Genomic DNA, 22,916 nt, shown 5'->3' with positions numbered 1-22,916 from the left:
AAAAGCAGTGATAAGAGGGAAGTTCATATCACTTCAGGCCTATGTGAACAAACAAGAGAGAGCCCAAGTGAACCACTTAACTTCACACCTTAAGGAACTAGAAAAATTAGAACAAAGACAACCCAAAACCTGCCAAAGAAAAGAGATAATAAAAATCAGAGCAGAAATAAATGAAATAGAGAACAGAAAAACTATAAAAAAAATTAATAGAACAAGGAGCTGGTTCTTTGAAAAGATCAAAAAAATTGACAAACCCTTGACAAGACTCACCAAGGAAAAAAGAGAAAGGACTCATATAAACAAAATCCAAAATGAAAGAGGAGAAATCACCACGGACACCGTAGATATACAAAGAATTATTGTAGAATACTATGAAAAACTTTATGCCACTAAATTCAACAACCTAGAAGAAATGGATAAATTCCTAGAACAATACAACCTTCCTAGACTGAGTCAAGAAGAAGCAGAAAGCGTAAACAGACCTATTAGTAGAGAAGAAATAGAAAAAACCATTAAAAACCTCCCCAAAAATAAAAGTCCAGGCCCTGACGGCTATACCAGCGAATTTTATCAAACATTCAAAGAAGACTTGGTTCCTATTCTACTCAAAGTCTTCCAAAAAACTGAAGAAGAAGTAATACTTCCAAACACATTCTATGAGGCCAACATAACCCTCATACCAAAACCAGGCAAGGATGGCACAAAAAAAGAAAACTACAGACCAATATCTCTAATGAATACAGATGCTAAAATACTAAACAAATACCAGCAAATCGAATACAACAACATATTAAAAAAATAATACATCATGATCAAGTGGGATTCATCCCAGAATCTCAAGGATGGTTCAACATACATAAAACGGTTAACATAATACACCATATCAACAAAACAAAGAACAAAAAACACATGACCTTATCAATAGATGCAGAAAAGGCTTTCGATAAAATACAACACAATTTTATGTTTAAGACTCTCAACAAAATGGGTATAGAAGGAAAATATCTCAACATGATAAAGGCCATATATGATAAACCATCAGCTAACATCATATTAAATGGCACTAAACTGAAGGCTTTCCCACTTAAATCAGGAACAAGACAGGGTTGTCCACTCTCTCCACTCTTATTTAATGTGGTACTAGAGGTTCTAGCCAGAGCAATCAGACAAGACAAAGAAATAAAAGGCATCTGTATCGGAAAAGAAGAAGTAAAGGTATCACTTTTTGCTGATGATATGATCCTATACATCGAAAACCCCAAAGAATCCACAAAAAGACTACTAGAAACAATAAGCCAATACAGTAAGGTCGCAGGATACAAAATTAACATACAGAAGTCAATAGCCTTTCTATATGCCAACAATGAAACAACTGAGAACAAACTCAAAAGAATAATCCCCTTCACAATTGCAACAAAAAGATAAAATACTTAGGAATAAACATAACAAAGAATGTAAAGGACTTATATAATGAAAACTATAAACCATTGTTAAGAGAAATCGAGGAAGATATAATGAGATGGAAGAATATTCCTTGTTCTTGGATAGGAAGAATAAATATAATCAAGATGGCTATATTACCCAAAGCAATATACAAATTTAATGCAATTCCCATCAAAATTCCAATGACATTTTTTAAAGAAATAGAGCAAAAAATCATCAGATTTATATGGAACTATAAAAACCCCCGAATAGCCAAAGCAATCCTAAAGAAAAAGAATGAAGCTGGGGGGATTACAATACCTGACTTCAAACTATATTATAGGGCCACAACAATCAAAACAGCATGGTATTGGCAGAAAAATAGACACTCAGACCAATGGATCAGAATAGAAAGTCCAGAAATAAAACCACATATATATAGTCAAATAATTTTTGATAAAGGGGCCAACAACACACAATGGAGAAAAGAAAGCCTCTTCAATAAATGGTGCTGGGAAAACTGGAAAGCCACATGCAAAAGAATGAAACTGGACTACAGTTTGTCCCCCTGTACTAAAATTAACTCAAAATGGATCAAAGATCTAAACATAAGACCTGAAACAATTAAGTACATAGAAGAAGACATAGGTACTCAACTCATGGACCTGGGTTTTAAAGAGCATTTTATGAATTTGACTCCAATGGCAAGAGAAGTGAAGGCAAAAATTAATGAATGGGACTACATCAGACTAAGAAGTTTTTGCTCAGCAAGAGAAACTGATAACAAAATAAACAGAAAGCCAACTAAATGGGAAATGATATTTTCAAACATCAGCTCAGATAAGGGCCTAATATCCAAAATATACAAAGAACTCATAAAACTCAACAACAAACAAACAATCCAATAAAAAAATGGGAAGAGGACATGAACAGACACTTCTCCCAGGAGGAAGTACAAATGGCCAAAAGATATATGAAAAGATGCTCATCTTCTTTAGTTATTAGAGAAATACAAATCAAAACTGCAATGAGATACCACCTCACACCTGTTAGATTAGCTATTATTAACAAGACAGGTAATAGCAAATGTTAGAGAGGCTGTGGAGAAAAAGGAACCCTCATCCACTGTTGGTGGGAATGTAAAGTAGTACAACCATTATGGAAGAAAGTATGGTGGTTCCTCAAAAAACTGAAAATAGAACTACCTTATGACCCAGCAATCCCTCTACTGGGTATATACCCCCAAAACTCAGAAACATTGATACGTAAAGACACATGCAGCCCCATGTTCATTGCAGCATTGTTCACAGTGGCCAGGACATGGAAACAACCAAAAAGCCCATCAATAGATGACTGGATAAAGAAGATGTGGCACATATACACTATGGAATACTACTCAGCCATAAGAAATGATGACATCGGAACATTTATAGCAAAATGGTGGGATCTTGATAACATCATATGAAGTGAAATAAGTAAATCAGAAAAAAACAGGAACTGTATTATTCCATACGTAGGTGGGACATAAAAGTGAAACTAAGACATTGATAAGAGGGTGGTGGTTACGGGGGGAGGGGGGAAAGGGAGAGGGAAAGGGGGAGGGGGAGGGGCACAAAGAAAACTAGATAGAAGGTGACAGAGGACAATCTGACTTTGGGTGATGGGTATGCAACATAATTGAAAGACAAGATAACCTGGACTTGTTGATCTTTGAATATATGTATCCTGATTTATTGATGTCGCCCCATTAAAAAATAAAATTATAAAAAAACAAAAAGAACAAAAAAACAAAAATTGACTCATATAAAAATATTTCTAGTTGGATAATTTTACTTACTTTTTCTAGTAATAGAGTCCAGTAAAATAAAATGACTGATTTTTAACTTACTTTAGTAGTGTGAAAGCTGAAAAAACTAAAAGGATGTTTTAATATTGGTAGGTTTCCTTTGTCTCTAAAAAAGATGTAAAGTGACAAATTCTCAATTTGGGGATACTAAGCAAATGAAAACTTTCATAAAATCCTATCTTTATCATATAACAACAAAATTGATGACTTTGCTTATATATACTACTCACAAAAATTAGGAGATATTTCAAAATGAATATTAAGCTATAAAATATTCCCTAATTTTTATGAGCAGTATATTTTATTAACTGAATATTCTAATTATAAAACATATAAAGCAAAAATGAGTAATGTATTTGAAGGAGTGTTCAGAATGTGTCAATGGAGAATCTGCCTCTCTGTGAAGAGGTACAAGAGGCAGTCTGAGGTAGGTTATGAGAAGAAAGTGGGATTGTGATACATACCATGGGGAAGTTGAAGGCCATATTATGCACATAGGTCATGTCATTTAATACAGCAACAACCCTAAAAATAAAAACCTATTGGTCCTATTTTATAGTTGAGAAATAGACAATTAGAGGAAATCTCCCTAAGCTTACCTATCTGGTAAAAATTTGAATTTAAAGCTGATTCCAGAACTGGAGTTTTGAATCTCTTTATAAAATTGCTTTACTGCTAATCAAATGCATGAGAGAAATATGTTAATGGAAGTATAATTTCTCAGATGTGCTGTCTTTAATTTAGGATAAATACATTAATTATAAATATAAAGTATAACCAATAAAAATATTTCCTTTTGGTCACTTTCTTTAACATTAAAGGTAAATTCTGACTGAGATAAGGTAATAATAATAGTGTTAACAGTGTTTGGATAATAACTTACAAGAAACTTAAAGGCTATCAGAATATAGTTAGGATCTAATGTTGTATTTATTCTGAAAAATAAACCCTGAATAAAGTATGATTAGCTCTAATCTTTTGTTTTAATCATATCTTGCTCATTATAAGTTATATATATGTAATAATACCAGATTATAAAAATAATTTTTCAGAGAAATGTCACCAGGTACTCCAATTTTGTCAAGAAATTAAAGTTAGAAATCTGAATTTATATAAAATATTTTTTTAATTTTAACTATTTAATTAAAAAAAAAACATTAGCTCTGGTCGATTGACTCAATGGATAGAGCATCAGCCCAGTTTGAAGACTTCCCGGGTTTGATTCCCAGTCAGGGCACACATGAGTAGCGACCTTCTGCTTCTCTCTCCCTCCCTCTTCTCTTTCTCTCTCTGTTCTCCTCCAGCAGCCAGTGGCTCAATTGGTTCGAGTATTGACCTGGGCACTGAGGATAGCTTGGCTGATTTGAGCATCGGCCCCAGACAGGTTGCTGGGTAGATCCCGGTTGAGTGCATGTGGGACTCTGTCTCTCTATCTCCCTTCCTCTTATTTTAAAAAAATAAAAATAAAAATAAAAATAAAATGTCATGTCATGTGAATAAAATGAATCTGAAAGTCATTCTCAATGCATATGTCTGTCACCTGAGACTTCTTTGTTAAAACCATTTTTAACATTTTTGTTTTGAGACATAATATAGATTATTTTTGGAACAGGAGAGAATTATTATTTCTGCCAAGTCCTGACATTCATTATCAGGTTGCATGTCTCAGTTTCCATTCAGTGAAGCTGAGATGTGGATTTATATTTACATCTGCAAAAAGAACCTATGGTAAAATGAGTTAAGAAATAAATTTTTCCTGTATTGCTTCTGGAGTTCACTGATAAAGATTTAAGGGGGATTTTTCATTAGAGAAAAAAGGGTTAAATGTGAAATCAGAGCCATAAGCCCAAAGAGTCAAAGTACTAAATACTTATCAGGCACCTGCCTACCTGAGGAAAAGCCATCTTTGGGGTTTCAAATTTCTGTTGTGTTTTCCTAGTCCTCAGTGATCATAACAATGAATGGAGTAATTTGAACTATCAGTATTTTAAACTAATATTTCTCATGTTTTATTTTAGAAGCCATGCCTTTTTCTATATATCTACATATTCAATGCCTTCCTTGAATTTAAAAATAAATACAGATAAGGTCAATGGTAATTTTAGAGAAGAAATATTATTTTGATCTTGAAAGGCATGATTTTGATCTAAAACACGAGATATTAATATTTTTGTTGATTCTGCTAGCTTGCCTTAGGCTCTTCTCTCTTGGCTGTACAAAAGAACACTTCTTAGCCATGGACAGTCTGTTCCATTGCTTTATTTTCAGCTTCGATACAGTTGTTCTTTACTTCTTAAAATGACTGCTCTGAACTACTTCACTACGACTCTTTATTTTTTTCTGGCACTGGACTCCTTTTGTCTCTTTTACAATCTTAAATACTATAAGATAGAGCTGGCTCACTAATTTAGAGGCAAAATGTAAACATTCGATAAGCTGTAAGAATTTTCAGACTTGTCAGTTATTTTTATGTGCCATCTTCTTTGTGGCCTGAAAGAAATATATTCTCGGTCATTGTTGCTTTGAATATTATTCTCCGTAAGCACATAATTATTTTAAGTTCTGTAATTATTTTATTTATGACATAGATACATTTGGCACTTATTAATAAAACTTATGGCATCCATAATGCTAAAAAAATCTTCTAGTCAGTTGAAAAATATTTATATATACTAAATTTTAAATGTTGAGAATACTTGGAAAATGACCAGATTCTGACTGTTTGTCAATGGTTATAAAATGTTTGTAAAATAACTCTGTTGCAGAATTGATTACGAATGTACTTTAATATTCTACAGTTTGTACAATCCTAAACTTGTCTTTTATGAATTGTTTTTATTTACCCTTCCTTCTTTGTTAAAGAATAATATGCTTGCTTATTCTGAACAGAAGAACATTAATGGAACAGATAATGGAGCATATACTGATGCATTCTTAGATGTATTAAATGGTAGAGCATCCTATCTTTGTCTGTAATGACAAAATAATATCCTTTTTCTGCCCAGCAGAGTCAAAACATATAGGCCATTCTTCAATTTTTCCTGTCTTAGTATGGGAATGGTTACACTCTAATGAGTTTCATAATTGACCCATTCCCATTATAGGTTTTCTCTTTAAAACATAGTTTTTTTTTTTTTTTTAAGTAAATAGCATGGCTAGATTCATATATAACATACATTTACAAACTCTGCCACCTTTGTCTATTTTTAAAACTCAGGTGTTGTGTGGGTTTCTGTGTGTGTGTTTTCCAAAAGCAGAGGCATACACTTAAGTTTTGTTGTGGAACTGTTTTCAGACATTTATTGCTTACTCTGAAAACTCTCCAAAACCCTGCAAGAATACAAAGCAGCAAAATAATGAAAACATTTTTCTTTAAGGTTCCATTAAATAATAATGAGCTATAATATAATGAGTTTTTAACTCTTAGAGAGTCCGTCTCTTTTCAGATGCAAGTTCCTTTCTGTTGACTTGGAAGATGGATTTATTTTTTACTCTGGGTTAACAGCTATGGTGGATATAATGCCCAAGAGCCTTTGTTGACTTCATACTGTTTTGAATAAATTCTGTCTCTTTCTTACCTAAAATGATTATTCAATATATAACCACTTTACAGAGTTGTTTTAAATCTGCCTCATATAAAACTTCCTTCCAACACTGTGTGAAGAATTGTTTCACATCATAATTTCTTCTATTTACTGTTTACATTTGTCCCTGGACTCTTCATCTTTTCTGTATTTGTACGCATTTGCTGCCGATTGAGGACTTACATGTTTTCCCGTGCGATGCCACTGCATATGCATCCTGCTTGCAGTTGATGATGCAGCCACAGGGCAAGTGGCTCCAGCATTTGGACAAGACGAACACTGGGGTTACAGTGGTGGCCAATAAGGTTAGTAGAAAGCTGAGTGACTCAAAGGGAAGGCTCTGGAACCCCGCCGCGTGCTTGACCGCCATGTGGATCTGCAAAGGCAGAGAGCATCAGACACATCCCAGCATTGCATTTTTTTACTTTCCCAGGACTTTCCCCAAAGCATGCTGCCCCAAACCCCTTCTCCTGGCCCCTTTACTGCCTGAGAGCTGGAAGCTCTGCTTCTGGGCTGGTGCCCCAGGCTTTAATGGATTACTGGGGTCTTGGATGCTCCAGACCAAAAATGACTTTGGGGGTTTACACTCCTGAATGCCTAGTCTGTGCCTGCTGCCAGTTCAAGTCTCCACCAGGGAAGCACAGTCCACAATGCAGGGATTCTTCTGGGAAAACAGGTAGGTGTCTGTGAAACCTGAACCTGGTCCTCAGATAGTCCTTTGTCACATCTCTGGACCTCCTTGCAGGTCAGTTTGTCAGAGCAGGGTGGCACCCTGCCACCTCTGATCTCATGAAGGATCTCAACTGGGATTCCTCATGGAGACTTGAACAAAAGCCTGTTTGCCCCCCCTCTTCTCTCTCTACATCAGATTGAGCCTCTCCTCTTTTCCTGCTGGGGATGCATGTTTCTTCTTTATCAGGCAGGAGTGAAATGGAGAGAAGTGAATAACAACAGAAGGCTAGGAAAAATACACCACCAGCAACAACAATTTTTTTTTAACTACCTTCTTTTCTGAATACTCCCAGATATTGCTATGGGAAAAGAGAACACCGTTGGCCACGACAGATCAAGGAAAACTAAGCATCTAATGCTCCTAAACTCTCTCCACCACCTCCCCAATTTTAATATTTAAAGGAGAAACATTTGGTATCAAAGGCTTCTCTACGGATTTGCACTACCCTTCAATTGTCTTGCTACAAGTGCGGCTCTAAAACCGTGCCAGATACATTTGGAAGCAAACTTAAATCCACTGTATCTTGGCGACTCGCCAAACCAGGGACGCTAGTCTCAACTCGCACTCACACTGACTGGCGCGCGCGCGCGCGCACACACACACACACACACACACGTGAGCAACTACACTTTTACCATCATGGGAAGCCAAAGGATGATTTTTATCAGCGCTAGGATCAAGGAGAAGCGCTTCTGCGCTATGCTCAAGGTGAAGCTCCTGGTGCCATAGGGAGTCCCCGGGTCCTCACGCCTGCAGGCTCCCGCCCCAGCAGTGGCACTGCGCCCTGGCGCGCGCCCGTACTCGGCCCTCGCGGGTGGACCCGGCCCAAACACGGTGTCCAAGTTCGGGGATCGTCCCACAGAGCAACGCAAGGCCGGGCCCAGAGCATCATCTGGGGACAGAGAAAGCACTCTCTCCCCAATTGGAGGGGTCCTGGAAGTGAAAGTTCCGCGGGAAATTGTCTGGTAGTTGGCATAGAGTTTCAGTGGCTCCTCTGAACACAGCAGCTGGTGAAGGAGCGGGACTGAGAGGCAGGCGAGTAGTCCGAAGGCTGAAGTGTACACAGCGAAGAGGAGCAGCACGTAGGAGCTGGAGCAGTCCGCCAAGCAGCCCCAAGTCGTGCGCACGAAGGTGCCCCAGCCACACAGTGGTAGTGCGGAGAGCAGCAGACTGGCTGCCCACACTGTCAGTGCCACACCGAGCACTTGGCTGGATCTTCTGGAGGCTGCCTGTCTCCCTAAAGTCCTGTGCATCGTGTAAAAGTTATATGAGACTAGGAGAGTCGCCTTCAAGTTGCTTGAGAGGCCCTGGCATAAATATAGTAAGGCAGACGTGGTGCATAGAGACTGAAAGTTATCGGGGACCTCGTTTGGCCACTGCAAAAACATGAAGATTGTCACCGAGAGGACGCTTATGAGATCATCCCCAGACCAGGAAGCCACCAGCATGGACACAACAGTTCTGTTCTGCATTTTCAGCAGGGAAACTAGCGAATAGATGCTGCCTGCCAGCGCTGCAAGAGTCATTAAGCATGTCAGACAAAAAAGGTAGATATTCAGAGTTCCTGGCAGGTTTAAAAGGTCTGTCGAATTATGATTTTCTTTCCATAGGTTAGAGTCATTTGTTGATAAGTTACTGAAAAATACAGACATCATCCTTGCTCAGAATTTAATTTTCCTTTCAGTGAACCTGTAAATATTCTCAAAATAAAGTGTGGCTGTTAGTTGCAAATCAGATCTCTCTTTCTTCTTTTCCTATCAAGTTTCCCTCTACATGCTTCCCTGTCAGTCGAGCAGAAAATGCTCAGGCATTTTTTCTTTAGCTCTGACACAACCCATATTTAAAAACTGGATTCCATTTAAAACATCAATAAGAAACTTTTTAACATTCCAATTAAAAATAATCAAACCAAAACCTCCTTCCTGAAACCATCAAGTTTCAGGGATGAAAGCAAAAGCTCCTCAAGCAGATTGAAAAGCAATGCTGTGTGGATCCTTTTGGTTCCTTCTTATGGAGCAAAGCAGTTTTTTGCTTGAGAAAATCAAACTCTATTTACTTTCTAAGAACAGTAAAATGATGCATTTGTTTCCAGGGTTGAATTCAAAGGCAGAGATTTTCAGGTAGGCTTCAGCTTTGCCGATTCAGAGAGGGGTGGAGAGGAGAGAGAGAGGGAGAGAGAGAGAGAACGAGAGAGAGGGAGAGAGAATGAGACAGGAAGAGAGAATGAGAGAGGGAGAGAGAATGAGAGAGAGAGAGAGAGAGAGGGAGAGAGAATGAGACAGGAAGAGAGAATGAGAGAGGGAGAGAACATGAGAGAGTCACTGCACAGCTCCCCTTCTGAACCGCTGTATTCTTCAATCAGCCTGTGATCCTCTGAGCTGCAGGAAGGAAGGAGGAGTCAGCTACAAGCAGGAGAGAAGCAGGAACAAAAGGGAGGGGAGTTCAGTGTATGAGCAAAATGATATCCATTTTCTCAGTTTGCCTCATTTGAAACAAGAAGCAGTGTCCTTGCTAAGCCTTCCCCTTTGGTTTTAACATATAATTCTTGCCCAAACACTTGCTCAGGTTTTATTTGAATGACAAATACCATCTTTGAAAAGTCCAAGCTATATTTTCTTATCTAGCTGACTCTGATACACAATCCATCAGAGAAAAAATATTATCAATGACATTAAAAAAAAATAGAATGTACCAGCTTTGCTTTTTAACTATATATTGTATTTAATGAAAATGTCATTATGGTCCTCATTACACTAAACTCGATTTTGCAGATTCTTTGGATTGAGCCATACTAGCTTTAGGCATGTACATATTTTCTGTTACTGTCATCAAATTTAGCAAGCTTGCATTTGAATAAATAATGTTTAGAGTTGTTCAAGTTGGATGACATTATATAGGGTCTAAAAGGAGATTATCCCACAAAAACATGAGGATGTTGCCAGGACTGTTGCATAGAATAATTGCATCTCTGAACTAATTTAAATAATTGTCAGTTCTGCAAGATGAGTGGCTTAGCAAAGAAGTAACTGACAGCAGTAGTTCTGGCCAGCCATTTCCCAGGATGCATAGGGGTAGCTACCCTCAGCTCAGCCTCATGACCTGAGGGATATCTGTCCCCAGGCTGGGGTCTGAATGGAAGCAAGGTTTAGGGAAAGGAGAAAGTTGATATGGTAATGCTCTATATGAGTGAAAGTGGTAATAGAGCTCTGAGTATACCTTTTATTTTAGAGATAACTGAAGCTGCATTTTGGACTTGAATCTGTTCAAGTGGAAAGTGACTGTATTAGTTATTGCCAGCCATACCCTTCAATAAATCACAGTAGGTGCTTTGCTTACCTTGTCATGTTGTTTGATCTCCCCCTCACTCAGCGAATGGAAATACAACCACCCATGACAGCTAGCTCAGTGCTCTAGCTTTCCCTGCTGCTAGCAACAGACTTTTCAGTGCAGAGTGGATAAAGTTCTGGGAGTAAATTCACCTTGAAATACTGTTGCTTCAGAAAGTACAAAATGATGCACATATCTTATTTTTTTACTATGTTTAAAGTTCTGTGGCATCTATTGTTTCTCCTCTCAGATTGTATTCTTTCCTGCCCGAAACAAAAATATTATAATTTAATATGGTTTCTAATTTTGGATTTTTGGTTGGGTTGGAAAATAAGTATCATCTTGTTAAAACAGAATGAATAGAAATTAATAATAGCTGTTGCAAAATCATGTGAGGCCTAGGGACATTCCTGCTATCATTGTCATCATTTTGGGGTTTTCTATTATGTATAAATTTGGAGTAGGAACACCCAACCACCATGTTTCTCTGGTTTCTAGGCGTAACAAGAGAGGAAAGGGAGTTAGCACATTTCCAAAGGTTGGTGTTGGAATTGCAACCAGTAGGGAGCTAGGGGAAATATCTGAATTTGACTCCAGGCTCTGCAGTTGCTGGCTATGTACTCTTGAGCAAAATTTCTTACACTGTCTCTGAATGTCTGTTTTTACATCTGTAAAATAAGGAGATGTGATCGGAATATTTTAGGCTCATTCAAGTTTTTAATATAATATTTATATAGTTCAGGCTAACTTTATCTTAATTTTCTTTTCTGCCTACTTCACAATAATCAATATTGTAATCAAATGAAAGGTGGAAGCCTGTAAGAGCCTATGCTTGAATTCTCCATGTTTTCCCTTTTCCTATATGGCATGGAGGCCCTTATCAATATGAAGATGGCATAATATTCAAGCAGCCTGAAATGATGGGTTCACTAAAGTATCATGGTTGTCCTGGAGGTCTGTGTGAACCTATAGTAGCTTTGTATGAGTGAGAAGTAAAAATTGTGTAAGTCACTGAGTTTGGGGATTGATTGCTATCGGGTGGTAGCCTAGCTCATCCTATTATGCTTAGGTATATACTGTTGCTCACAGGTCAAAAGTGGTGGAGTCAGATTTTAAAATCATAGTCTGGCTTTGCATCCTTAATCACAATGGACACACATTTTCTAATTGCCGCTTCTGATATCTCATACTTGGGAAAACTTCCAGTGGATGTTAATAATCAAAAAGTTTTGTTTTTGCTTTCCTTTCTCAAAAAGCATATTTGGACTATCTCATTTTTCAAAATTTTAATTTATTGACAGCTGTTTACCAAGTTTTATATTTTATAATACACACACTCTCACAAACACATACATATAAATTTCTTCAAAGTCATAAGCCATTCCCTTAGCCATAATCTCATTTTCTTTAGAGCATCTTTCTGAATTAATAATAATAATGAAAAGAATAACGCTAAATGTCTTTTACATAATTTGTAGAAGACTGGGAAGAAAGATTTATAAGAAGCCCCTTTGTGACTTAAAACTTTTTACTCTATTCTTGTAAATAGGCCTCATTCTTCTCTCACTTATAAAGCTTCAATTATTAGAAATTCTGTCTTCAAATTCCTTAATAATACAAATTCATATCTATTTTAATAAAAATTATAATTATGCCAGAACAGCTTAGGTGAAGACTTATTCATTACTGTCCCACTGCTGCTTTGGTTATTTTAAAACATACACCAAATGTAGTATTACTGTCTATAAAACAACCCACAGAGAATTACATGGCAATATTTTCATTAAGTTTTTAATTTATGAAGTCCTTGATGTAATAATACCATTTCAAAGCACTGTAGGCAATTCATTTCTCTAAAAGTCTACATACATTATACCTTAAAATACTCAGAGTAGGAAATGGCTTAAAAAATTCTAGTTGAATATGATAAAATAACATTCATAGTAATGTGGAGCTTTGGCAGGAAGAAAGTAAATACAGGAGCAAATGGAAACATTTAGTCTTGTTTTATGAAAATTATAAAGGTATCATAAAGTTAATAATGAAGATATAATATTTCTCTGTGTCTGGAAATACAGTATTATGCAGCAAAACATTTTAGAGTTTAAGTCTTTGACTCAGTCATCAAAGCGGAAGTGAAAGATCTCATAAATTATCCAATATTTATACACATACATATATAACAGAAATAAAATCTATATTTTATAATCATAATATATAAATCTGTAATTTATATGATTATATATATATCAGAGTCACAAAAGTCACTGTGCATATTATAGCATTTCCCATTTAAGGCTAAAATGATAAAATGTGCAGCAAAGAAAAGAAAGAGAAAAGGGAGTGGGGGCGGGGAGACAGAAAGAGAGAACAGATTTGAGGTCTCCGGGCTGATACATTGTGGTGCAGTGCTGGTAGACTCTGTGGTTTGAGGGAATATGGCCAGCTAGCAAGGTCAGGAGTAAGAGACAAATTGATAGATACAGATTCTGTATTTTAAAATTGTTTTGACCCAGGAGGAATTTGACATGAAAGCCATTAAGTCAGGCTTCAAAATGGGTTACATATAATGGCAAGGGAAAGAAAAATAAAACTTAAAACTACAAAAGAAAACTGCTCTCACTGTGCAGAAGTAATGAAAACAGAATTTAGAAAATAGAATATAGAAAATGTATTTCCTTCTAAGCTCCATTTTGAAGGTTTATATTTTAACAGTTTCTTAATTAGACTGTAGTGGGTAATCTACTTTATTGCTTTAGTCAAAGCACTAAGTTCTGAATTTATTTATCAATTCACTGTTTTTCTTCTTTTAAACTCATTAAATTAAAAATATCTATTTTTATTTTTTAACTTCTTGGATTACATAATTAATTACTTAACATTTTTAATGACCCCCATTAGTTCTAAATTTTGTAATGAATTTAGTTTTTCTTAATGGTGTAATATTTGGCTCATTTTTATGTTAAGATCCTTGGGCACTTAAAAAGGAGATATATTCTCTGTTTTAAGATATAGCATTTGGTAGACTTGGATAACTGCTCTGGACTACCATATTAATAGATAAACTAAAGCATGTTAAAAATTATAAGACTTTATTTGAACAGAAATTGCTTCAAATTGGCAGCCCCAAACCAGGAGTGATTAAGCGAGCTTCACTGGCAAGAGCCAAGGACACTACCTGCATACAGAAGATGCAGAAGCAAAGGAAAAAAATGATTGATTGGTTGTAGCTTAAATCCATGTTGGCGGTTTGTAGGCTGTCCTTAGGTTTCCATTTCTTAACCTGGAGGCATTTATAGGTTTAGATTTTGGTTTGCCTCTGTAGGCCACCACAACATTAGAGCTACTTCCTTCTAATGACCTCCACATTTAATTAATTTAACAACAAAGATATGATTTTCCGCTTTTCATTCTACTATCTTCAGTGCAAATTTTACTATATTGGATACCTTCAGTAAATATAAAGTTTTATTCTCTATTTTTCATTCTTTTTGAGGGGAGGGTGATTTGTTTTGTAGAGGAGGGTTGAATAGAAATATCTTTTCAATATTTACCTGGCAGGGGAGATACCATAATCACAAAGGTGGTTTTCCCAGGGCAAGGCTTACTCATTGCGCTCTGGTGTGCTGACCCCTGTGATATCCCTAAATGTGGGAAACCCGAATTCATAATTTGTGGTAGTGGGGGACTGCGTCTTTTTATTTTCTAAAAAAAAAAAAAGAAAAAAACAGAAATATCTTTCACCACTATTTTTTAATTGAAGTCCCCTTAATAAATATTTTAAAATACAATTTGAGGATAATAATAGAAATAATAATAATTAATAATAATAAGTCCAAGTTAAATATATAGAACTGAAGAACTTATTTGCTTCAAGTTAAGGCAAAGAGACTATGTTGTATTCATAATTCTATAGTAAAAACTCTTTGAAATACTTTACAGGACTCCTCCAGTTCTCTCTTTATACTAGAATTATATTGTCTTGAAGATTATCAGATTCTTGAAATCTTCTCAGAGTATTGTTAGAATAAAGCCTGAAATATTTTTTTATAGAATTTGGTGCTAATGGGATTTAGTCTATTAAAAAACTGGCATTTGTATTATATATATATATTTATAATATTAATATAAATATTGTCAAGTTTTCTTAAATACAGCCATTGAATAGTATCAATTGATAAAAATTGATAATATTAAGCATAAAATGAATTTCAGTATATATTGGTAATGGATTTCGCATTTCTATAAATAATGATTATAAAAGAGCAAGGGAAAACTTGCATGATAACTTTCTCATTTCTCAAACCACCTAGTGGGAAGACTTCAGATTGTACTGTGTCATCCATAGAGTAGATGCTCAATAAATACTGTTTTTATTGTGATGAAGTAAGCTGTCTTTGTAAACAAAAATAATTATAAACAAAAATAAAATGGTGAAAATATAAAGATGAAGATTGGAGTTCAGCGCTCTCAGAGATGCCTGGTGGCGGTTACTGTCGCTGTCCGAAGGTAAGCGGAGAGCCTGTAACCTATGAGGCGCGGTCTCTAGCGGTAGTCCGGGCCAGTGCGTCCTGCTCGGTTTTCCACCCCATCTACCTGTCCCGCGGGGCGCAGTGCACACGTGTTTAGCCCCAGCCTGATAGGGGGGGAAAGTGGGTCTATGCTGATGGAGGTCTCTGGCAAAGCTCCACCGCGGGGGTTCCATCTGTGAGCATGTACAGAGCCTTCGTTGTCGAGTATGGCTCCTGAGGTCAGTCTCCTGCCAAAGTGTGCGAACTGAGGAAGTCGTGCCTACTAGTCAGAGGTGGATGGAGATCAGGGAGCCTGTTGGAGCTGTGGAGAGAAGAACCATTTCCCTGGAGAAAAAGAAAGTGGGATATGGAATACCCATCCTTTCCAGGAAATAGTCCATAGCATTTCAAAAGAGCTGATATCAGAACAGTGGGGGCAGCCTCTTCCCTTTTAGAAGCATGGCTCAGGTGTGAAGAAGGATTTCAGGATACCTCTGGGACTCAGTCATTAGCAGCTGAAAAGAAGGCAATAACAGAAGAGCATCTTGAATTAGTCGCTAGTCTCAAGAAAGAAGCTTCGTATGTTGCATCATCTGTAGCTCCTTCAACTCCTCAGCTGAGAATTCCTTCTCATGTTCCTGGACGAGCTCATTTACATCACCCTCATCTACCTCCAGACCCATCGACTTTCCGAGGGACACAGTCTCTAATGCTTCTACGTCGTTCTCGGTCTCTGGTTCGAATCCTTCTAAGCCCCTCTCTGCATCATCAGGCCATAACTTTTTCCATGCCGAGATCAAGGTTCTTCTTGTAACCTCTTGCCATGCCAAGTCAATAATGCATAAACATATCATGATGTTGTAGTGACCCTCCAAAACTCTTGAAGGGTTAGAATTGTATTTTCAGTCTCCTCAAAGCAGCGGTGGAACAAGTGCTTTGTATAAAGCTTTTTAAAGTTGGAAACGACCTGCTGATCCATAGGTTGCAAGATTGAAGTCATGTTTGGTGGGAGGTAGAGGACTTTCCCGAATTTGAACTTATCGAGAATGTCATCTTAAAGACCAGGTGGGTGGGCTGGAGCATTTTTAAGGATTAGTTTGCTTTCATCAGGAGTTTATTTTCTTGAAGATATTTCTTTACTGCAGGATCAAAGACAAGGTTTACCCACTCAATAAAAAACTGCCACATAACCCATGCCCTAGCATTGGCGTGCCACATAACCTGCAGTTTTTCTTTATGAATCTTGCGAGTCTTATAAGCTTGAGAATTTTCGGAATGATACACTAGCAGTGGCTTTACTTTATAGTCACTGCTAGCATTTGCACACAATGCAAGGGTCAGATGGTCTTTATGGGTTTATGGCCTGGTAGCTTCTTCTCCTCTGCAGTGATGAAAGTCCTCTGGGGCATTTTTTCCAAAACAATACTGTTTCGTCACAGTGGAACACTTGGTGGGGGATATAGCCTTCCTTTGCAATAAGCGCAGCAAAACGTGCGATGTACTCCTCAGCTGCCTTAACGTCAGCACCCCTAGCTTCACCATGCCTCACCACCGAGTATATGCCAGATCTCTTCCTGATATTTTCAAACCAGCCGTGACTTGCCTTAAATGTATCTTCTACTGCCTCTTTTGAGGTTGATGGTTCTTTCTTCTTCAAGTCACCGTAAATAATACGTGTCTTTTCGCATATTACATTCTCTGTCACTGTATCTCCTGCCAGCTCTTTCTCTTTCACCCACACCAGCAGAAGCTTCTCCATTTCTTGATGGATATTTGTCCTTAACTGGGAAAGAATTGTATTGTAGTTCCTTTCACTGGATTTGTACTTTTGATGGCATCCTTTTGTTTAAGGATGGTATAAATTGTATATATATATTGTGGTTGTACAGCCTTGCCAGTTCAATCACTCGTACACCACGCTCATATTTTTCTATTATTTATTGCTTTACTTTTATCAACATCATTCTCTTCTTCTTCTCACCACTGTCCTTTACACTCACTTTCTTCGGCCCCCATGATAGCACACAAAAAAAGTTAGTAAAAAATGCAAAAATGATTCAAGAACAAGTACAGTGCACAAGATTCAACTTGATTCTGCAGGTAACGTGAGAAAGAACGAGATGCTGGTGTCGTGCTGCTGATACTGGACCCATGCACCAATGCACCAACTAGCGGCAGCTTCCTGAATCACGACTTGTATCTCGGAATTTCGCTTGGATCTCGAACAAAAATACGGACCTAGTCACAGCTCATATCTTAAAAAAGTATGTTGGTCTCCTCATATCTCAAGGTACCACTGTATTCACCTCTTCATGCCATGAAGTTCTTTTATACTTCCTTGTTTGTATATGGACGATACCTACTGAGAATTTTCTGAGATCATCTAAGAAGAATGAATTCTCCAGTCCTAGTTCACAGGAAGAATGTAGGGTCTGAGGATTTTCTCCAAGTGAACTTTTTGTCTGGGAAGGAATTCCCTCTCTAGGACCTCTAACCTGGGACAAATGGTCATGTCCACTAAAGAGACTTCACTGAAATTAAGGATTTTAAAACATGTATGTTGCTGCTTAAATATAACTGGGTTTTTGTTAGTAAGGAAGAGGATGGGTTGAATATGAGGTGGGTCATTGGCTCTGCTGCCACACTGTGGGTGGGCAGGAAGATTGGAAATTTGAGACTTTAGTCCCACAGTATCTTGACTAATACCTCACTGTATGATCTTGGGAAAGCTAACCATGCTGTCAGTTTTTGCATCTGAAAATGGGAATAACAATGTGTGCCTTATTGGATTATTGTGAGCTAAAATTAGAAAGTAATAAGAATGCCTCACTCAAATGCTTATGACTTAGTAGGTACTTAATTGATGGCAGCAATTGCTACTATGTCTAATGGTAAAAAGAACTATGTGAAAGCCTGGTTAAAGTTCTGGAGAGTGCAAAAACTGAATAAGAGACTAAACACTTTGTTATATTATTTTACTAACATTTACAAGGGTTCTTTTCAGCACTTGAAAATAAAATCTTTCAAATTTAAAAAAAAATCAAAAAAATAAGATGAAGATTGAGTCATAGCATCCTGTCACATTAGATCAGATTTTCAACCTCTGTGTAAAGAACTTGAATGAGATGAGTCTTTGAAACATTTTAAATAAGAGGATTTTGGAGAAAGCAGATATGGAAAGCCTTAGGAAAAATATTTTTAAGATTTATTTTTATTTTTTTATTATTATTTTTTTCTGAAGCTGGAAATGGGGAGAGACAGTCAGACAGACTCCCGCATGCGCCCGACCGGGATCCACCTGGCACGCCCACCAGGGGGCGACGCTCTGCCCACCAGGAGGCGATGCTCTGCCCCTCCGGGGCGTTGCTCTGTTGCGACCCAAGTCACTCTAGCGCCTGGGGTAGAGGCCAAGGAGCCATCCCCAGCGCCCGGGCCATCTTTGCTCCAATGGAGCCTGGCTGCAGGAGAGGAAGAGAGAGACAGAGAGGAAGGAGAGGGGGAGGGGTGGAGAAGCAGATGGGCGCTTCTCCTGTGTGCCCTGGCCGGGAATCGAACCCGGGACTTCTGCACACCAAGCCGACGCTCTACCACTGAACCAACCGGCCAGGGCCATTTTTAGGATTTTGATGATAAAAATAATAATTGCTTATATTTACTGAGTGGTTATTTTGTGCTAGAGTCTCTTCTAATTGTTTTACTTGTGATAGCCATTTCTTAGCATTTATGGAGTTCTCATATGGAAGTGGGATTAAATTTATTCTTTGCCTCTCCATATGGAGAGATTAAGACTAAACTGTGAAGATCAGATAGAGGAAGATTTAAAATGAATATATAAATTTTAAATGAGTTCACCAGAAGTCTTTGAAATTTAAATGAAAATCTGAAGTAGTGAGATTCTCTATCATGGAAAGTGTTCAAAGAACACCTGGGTTCCCATTGGTCTGAGATAATTCAGAGAGAGAGCATAATTTCAATTGTAGGTCAGACTGAGTGACATAGAAAGCCTCTTCCAGTTCCAAATACCTATGATTCTGGAATCTATTTCTTGGGTCTCATTAAAGAAAGCAATACATTTCTGAGAAGAATTACAGAATAGTCTCTTTTATTATATTTTAGCACCCTTAAATAATGATGTTTTTTGCTCTACATAGCTTTAAATTATTTTTTATTTGTAAAGTGATTCATAGTTTACTAAGTAATTTTGCCTGCATTGTGATCTTATTCATCTAACTTCAGCATAGTCAATTTAACAAATAGTTACCTGTATTCCTTATCATTTGCCTTTTGCATTTAACAGGTCATTAACATTTGCAATAGCTACATTTCAGATTTTCAGTGTGTATAATATAATTACTATGGCATAGAATCTCTCCAAATAATTTTTTCTAGTCAGAAATGATCTCTTTTTGGAAAGCTTATGAATCTTTTCATTTTAATCACCATGGTGAGCATTTGACTCTCTTGCAGAGGACATTTTAAATAAAGAACAATGTTTTTATGATTGCAAGTAGATAACAAAACTTGTGGAGTTTGAGATGCTGTGTGTTCAGCTGGATTTACTCACTAGCTAAATGTCTTACTCCCACACAAAAGACTTGTCATGTACCAATTGGGCAAAACTGTTAAGAAATTAATACATGGCATGAATCTTCTGGATTGTTTAGAAATACTTGACATGATGAATGTTGCACTGGAAACGATAACCTTCAGCTATATGTCAAAGAAAAAACTGACTTTCAGTTTGCTGGGAAGTATTTTCATGTTTGGAGTGTTTATCTGAAGTCGATGTTGACAGGAACATGATATTTTGTGGGGCTTTAGAGATACTGATAATATGTAAAATATTCCTTGTGGAATATTAGCAGAATACAGAACCCATTTCTGTCTTAACTCTGTGGTTCTGAGTCTATGCCTTTTATTGCTCTGATAGAAGCTGTGCTGTAGTTTTTGAAGGAGACTCTGGAGGTTTGCCTGTTCTTTAGGGGGTCTGGCTTGAGTGCTTTAGAATCAAGTGAAATGTTTCTCTGAAGCTGTCAAGAGCTCCATATAGTGAACTTTCTGCCAACTGGGATTTTCTTTAAGAATAATCAGAGATAGCATATCAAGGACATAGTAGGTTTTGTGGTAAAAATGTCAAATAACGTGTCTTTCTGTAGAGTTAGATCAATTGACTAGAGGCTCTGAGACTTTGTGAACCAGGTAAATAGATAAATCAGTTTCCATCATTGGCAAATGTATTTCTTCTCGAGGTACACAGTAATTATCTTAAACTGGGTATCAGTCTTTATCATTACAAATAAAAGTCTAAAGTACAATGAATTTTAAGAGTATACAGTATTATTGTACACATAAGGTCCCTGCAATAGTTTTATGAATTAATATTTTACTTTTCCTTGGAAGAGCTTTACTTCTCAATTTGCTGTTAAAATCAAAGAATTACAGAGCTTCAAAGAACCTTTCAGATGATTAGTCAATGTCTTATTTTGGACAGGTGATGCTTAGAGAAGCAGGTTTGGGGGCCAACTAATGACAGAGCTGGCTAGGATTCCAAGTATGTCAAACCTCACATATGCTTTAATTTCTTTGGAAGCATTTTTGAGATTATAAAATTTTTCTATTTTTCTGTTAAGCTAATGGAAACCAGCAGTCTACCACAATCAGACACATTAAAGTCACCTGGGGGAACTGTTAAACAATCAGCTGGGCACACAATAAGGTATACAGATGCCATATTATAAAGATATACATCTGAAACTTATGTAATATTATATATTAACCAGTGTTACCACAATAAATTTAATTTTAAAAGATAAAAAATTAAATAAAAATCATGTAGTTTTAGAAAATCATGATGTCTGGGTAATAGTTTGGTCCAACTAAACCAGAATTTTCTTACTCTTAGCTTCCCAAGAAATTCTAATGTGCAGCTATGTTTGGTAACCAACAGCTTCAAGTGCTTTTCAAGAGTTGTCATGCATCAGAATCACATGAAGAGCTTATTAAATGTGGATTGCTGAGCCCTATACCCAGGGTTTCTGATTTAGAAGGTTGGGAGTGAGGCCAGAGAATTTTTATTTCTAAAAAACTTCCAGGAGATGCTAATGCTTTGTGCCAGGTTCTCTGCCTTAAGAACTACCCACTTAACCACCTTCCTTACTCCAATTCCTCCTTTCTGATTACTCACACAGTCTCCTGAACTTTACCCTCTAAGTGTCCTCACATCCAACTTTCCTTTGCATTCACTTATCTCAATCCTAATTCTTCCCCCTTGAAATATCTTTCTGTGTTCTTGCTTGGAGCTCATCCACTCCAATCCATTTCCACAAAGCTGCCAGAGTAGTCTCTTAAACAATTTATATAAGACCATGTCTTTAGAAGCTGGAATTATTAATTTTAAGTGTAAAAGCTAATGACTGTCTTTTTAGTCAACTGTATTTCTACTAGTTATTCCATATTCTACCCAAAATTTCTAATTATTTTCTGATCCCCAAGAAAATCTTAGTACCTGTATCCATTTGCATAGCATTGAGTATGTACTTTTGTAGTGGCATTCACTATATTTTATAGTAATCACTTAGATCAAGATCTTTTCTTTTTCATTATGCATTATAGGAGGCTGATGGCATTCTATCTTTCTGAAGTGAGAAGTGGGAAGGCAGAGAGACAGACTCCCACATGTGCCCAACCAGGATGTACCCAGCAAGTCCATTTAGGGGTCGATGTTCTGCCCATCTGGGGCATTGTTCCGTTGCAACTGGAGGCATCCTAGCACGTGAGGTGGAGGTCATGGAGCCATCCTCAGGGCCCAGGCGAACTTTCCTCCAGTGGAGCCTTGGCTGTGAGAGGAGAAGAAAGAGATAGAAGAAAGAAGAAGGGGAAGGGTGGAGAAACAGATGGGTGCTTCTCCTGTGTGCCCTGGATGGGAATTGAACGGGGGACATACACACGCTGGGCCCATGCTATACCACTGAGCCAAACAGCCCTGGGCTGGTATTGTATCTTCTTCATCAGAATATACCAAGGACAGTGCTTGGAGAAAGGAAAGGTCTGATTATCTGCTGACTTAGTGGGTTGTATTTGTTAGTGAATTTACTCTCAGTTCCTCCTGGATCTTTTAAATAATTCTTCAGTGAGGCTTTGAGTAAACAGAAAATTATACTTATGCATTACCATTGTAATTATCACTATAGATGTTTTCTCATACAAACTTCCTTCTGAAATAAATTAAGATATTTTGAAATCTTAACAAACTAAAAAAATCAACATTTTTTTCCAGAAGAGAATATTATAAGCCATTATATGAACATAATTTAAAATATTTAGATTTTAATTGTCTTCACTGTAGTCAGACACAATTTATATATACATAGTAGAGTAAATTATAGTCTTTCAATCATGGGATATATTTATGAGATTAGGCATACTATCAAAAATTATCTTTTAACTCTGGATGTAAAATTTTACTCAGTTTATATACATTGTAAGAAATCGGC

General features: G+C 37.1%; 1 protein-coding gene and 1 non-coding gene across 2 annotated transcripts in view; one reads left to right on the top strand and one right to left on the bottom strand.

The window, feature by feature from the left end:
• The window catches only part of GPR149 (G protein-coupled receptor 149), a 99,187-nt gene extending 89,950 nt beyond the window's left edge, over positions 1-9,237 (bottom strand). Inside the window, 2 exon segments of the mRNA XM_066254429.1 lie at positions 7,036-7,228; positions 8,221-9,237. Coding sequence (XP_066110526.1) covers positions 7,036-7,228; positions 8,221-9,237 — 1,210 coding nt within the window.
• A 5,221-nt stretch (positions 9,238-14,458) lies between these two features.
• On the top strand, positions 14,459-14,621 carry LOC136327665 (U1 spliceosomal RNA). Its single transcript, XR_010729840.1, has one exon. It is a non-coding gene; the product is annotated as a U1 spliceosomal RNA (small nuclear RNA).
• The last annotated feature ends 8,295 nt before the right edge of the window (positions 14,622-22,916 follow it).

Source organism: Saccopteryx bilineata, chromosome 2 (assembly GCF_036850765.1).
Source record: "Saccopteryx bilineata isolate mSacBil1 chromosome 2, mSacBil1_pri_phased_curated, whole genome shotgun sequence".
NCBI classification, from domain to species: Eukaryota; Metazoa; Chordata; class Mammalia; order Chiroptera; family Emballonuridae; genus Saccopteryx; species Saccopteryx bilineata.
Note: the sequence above shows the minus strand (reverse complement) of the source record. Positions and strands in the feature narration are given on the sequence as shown.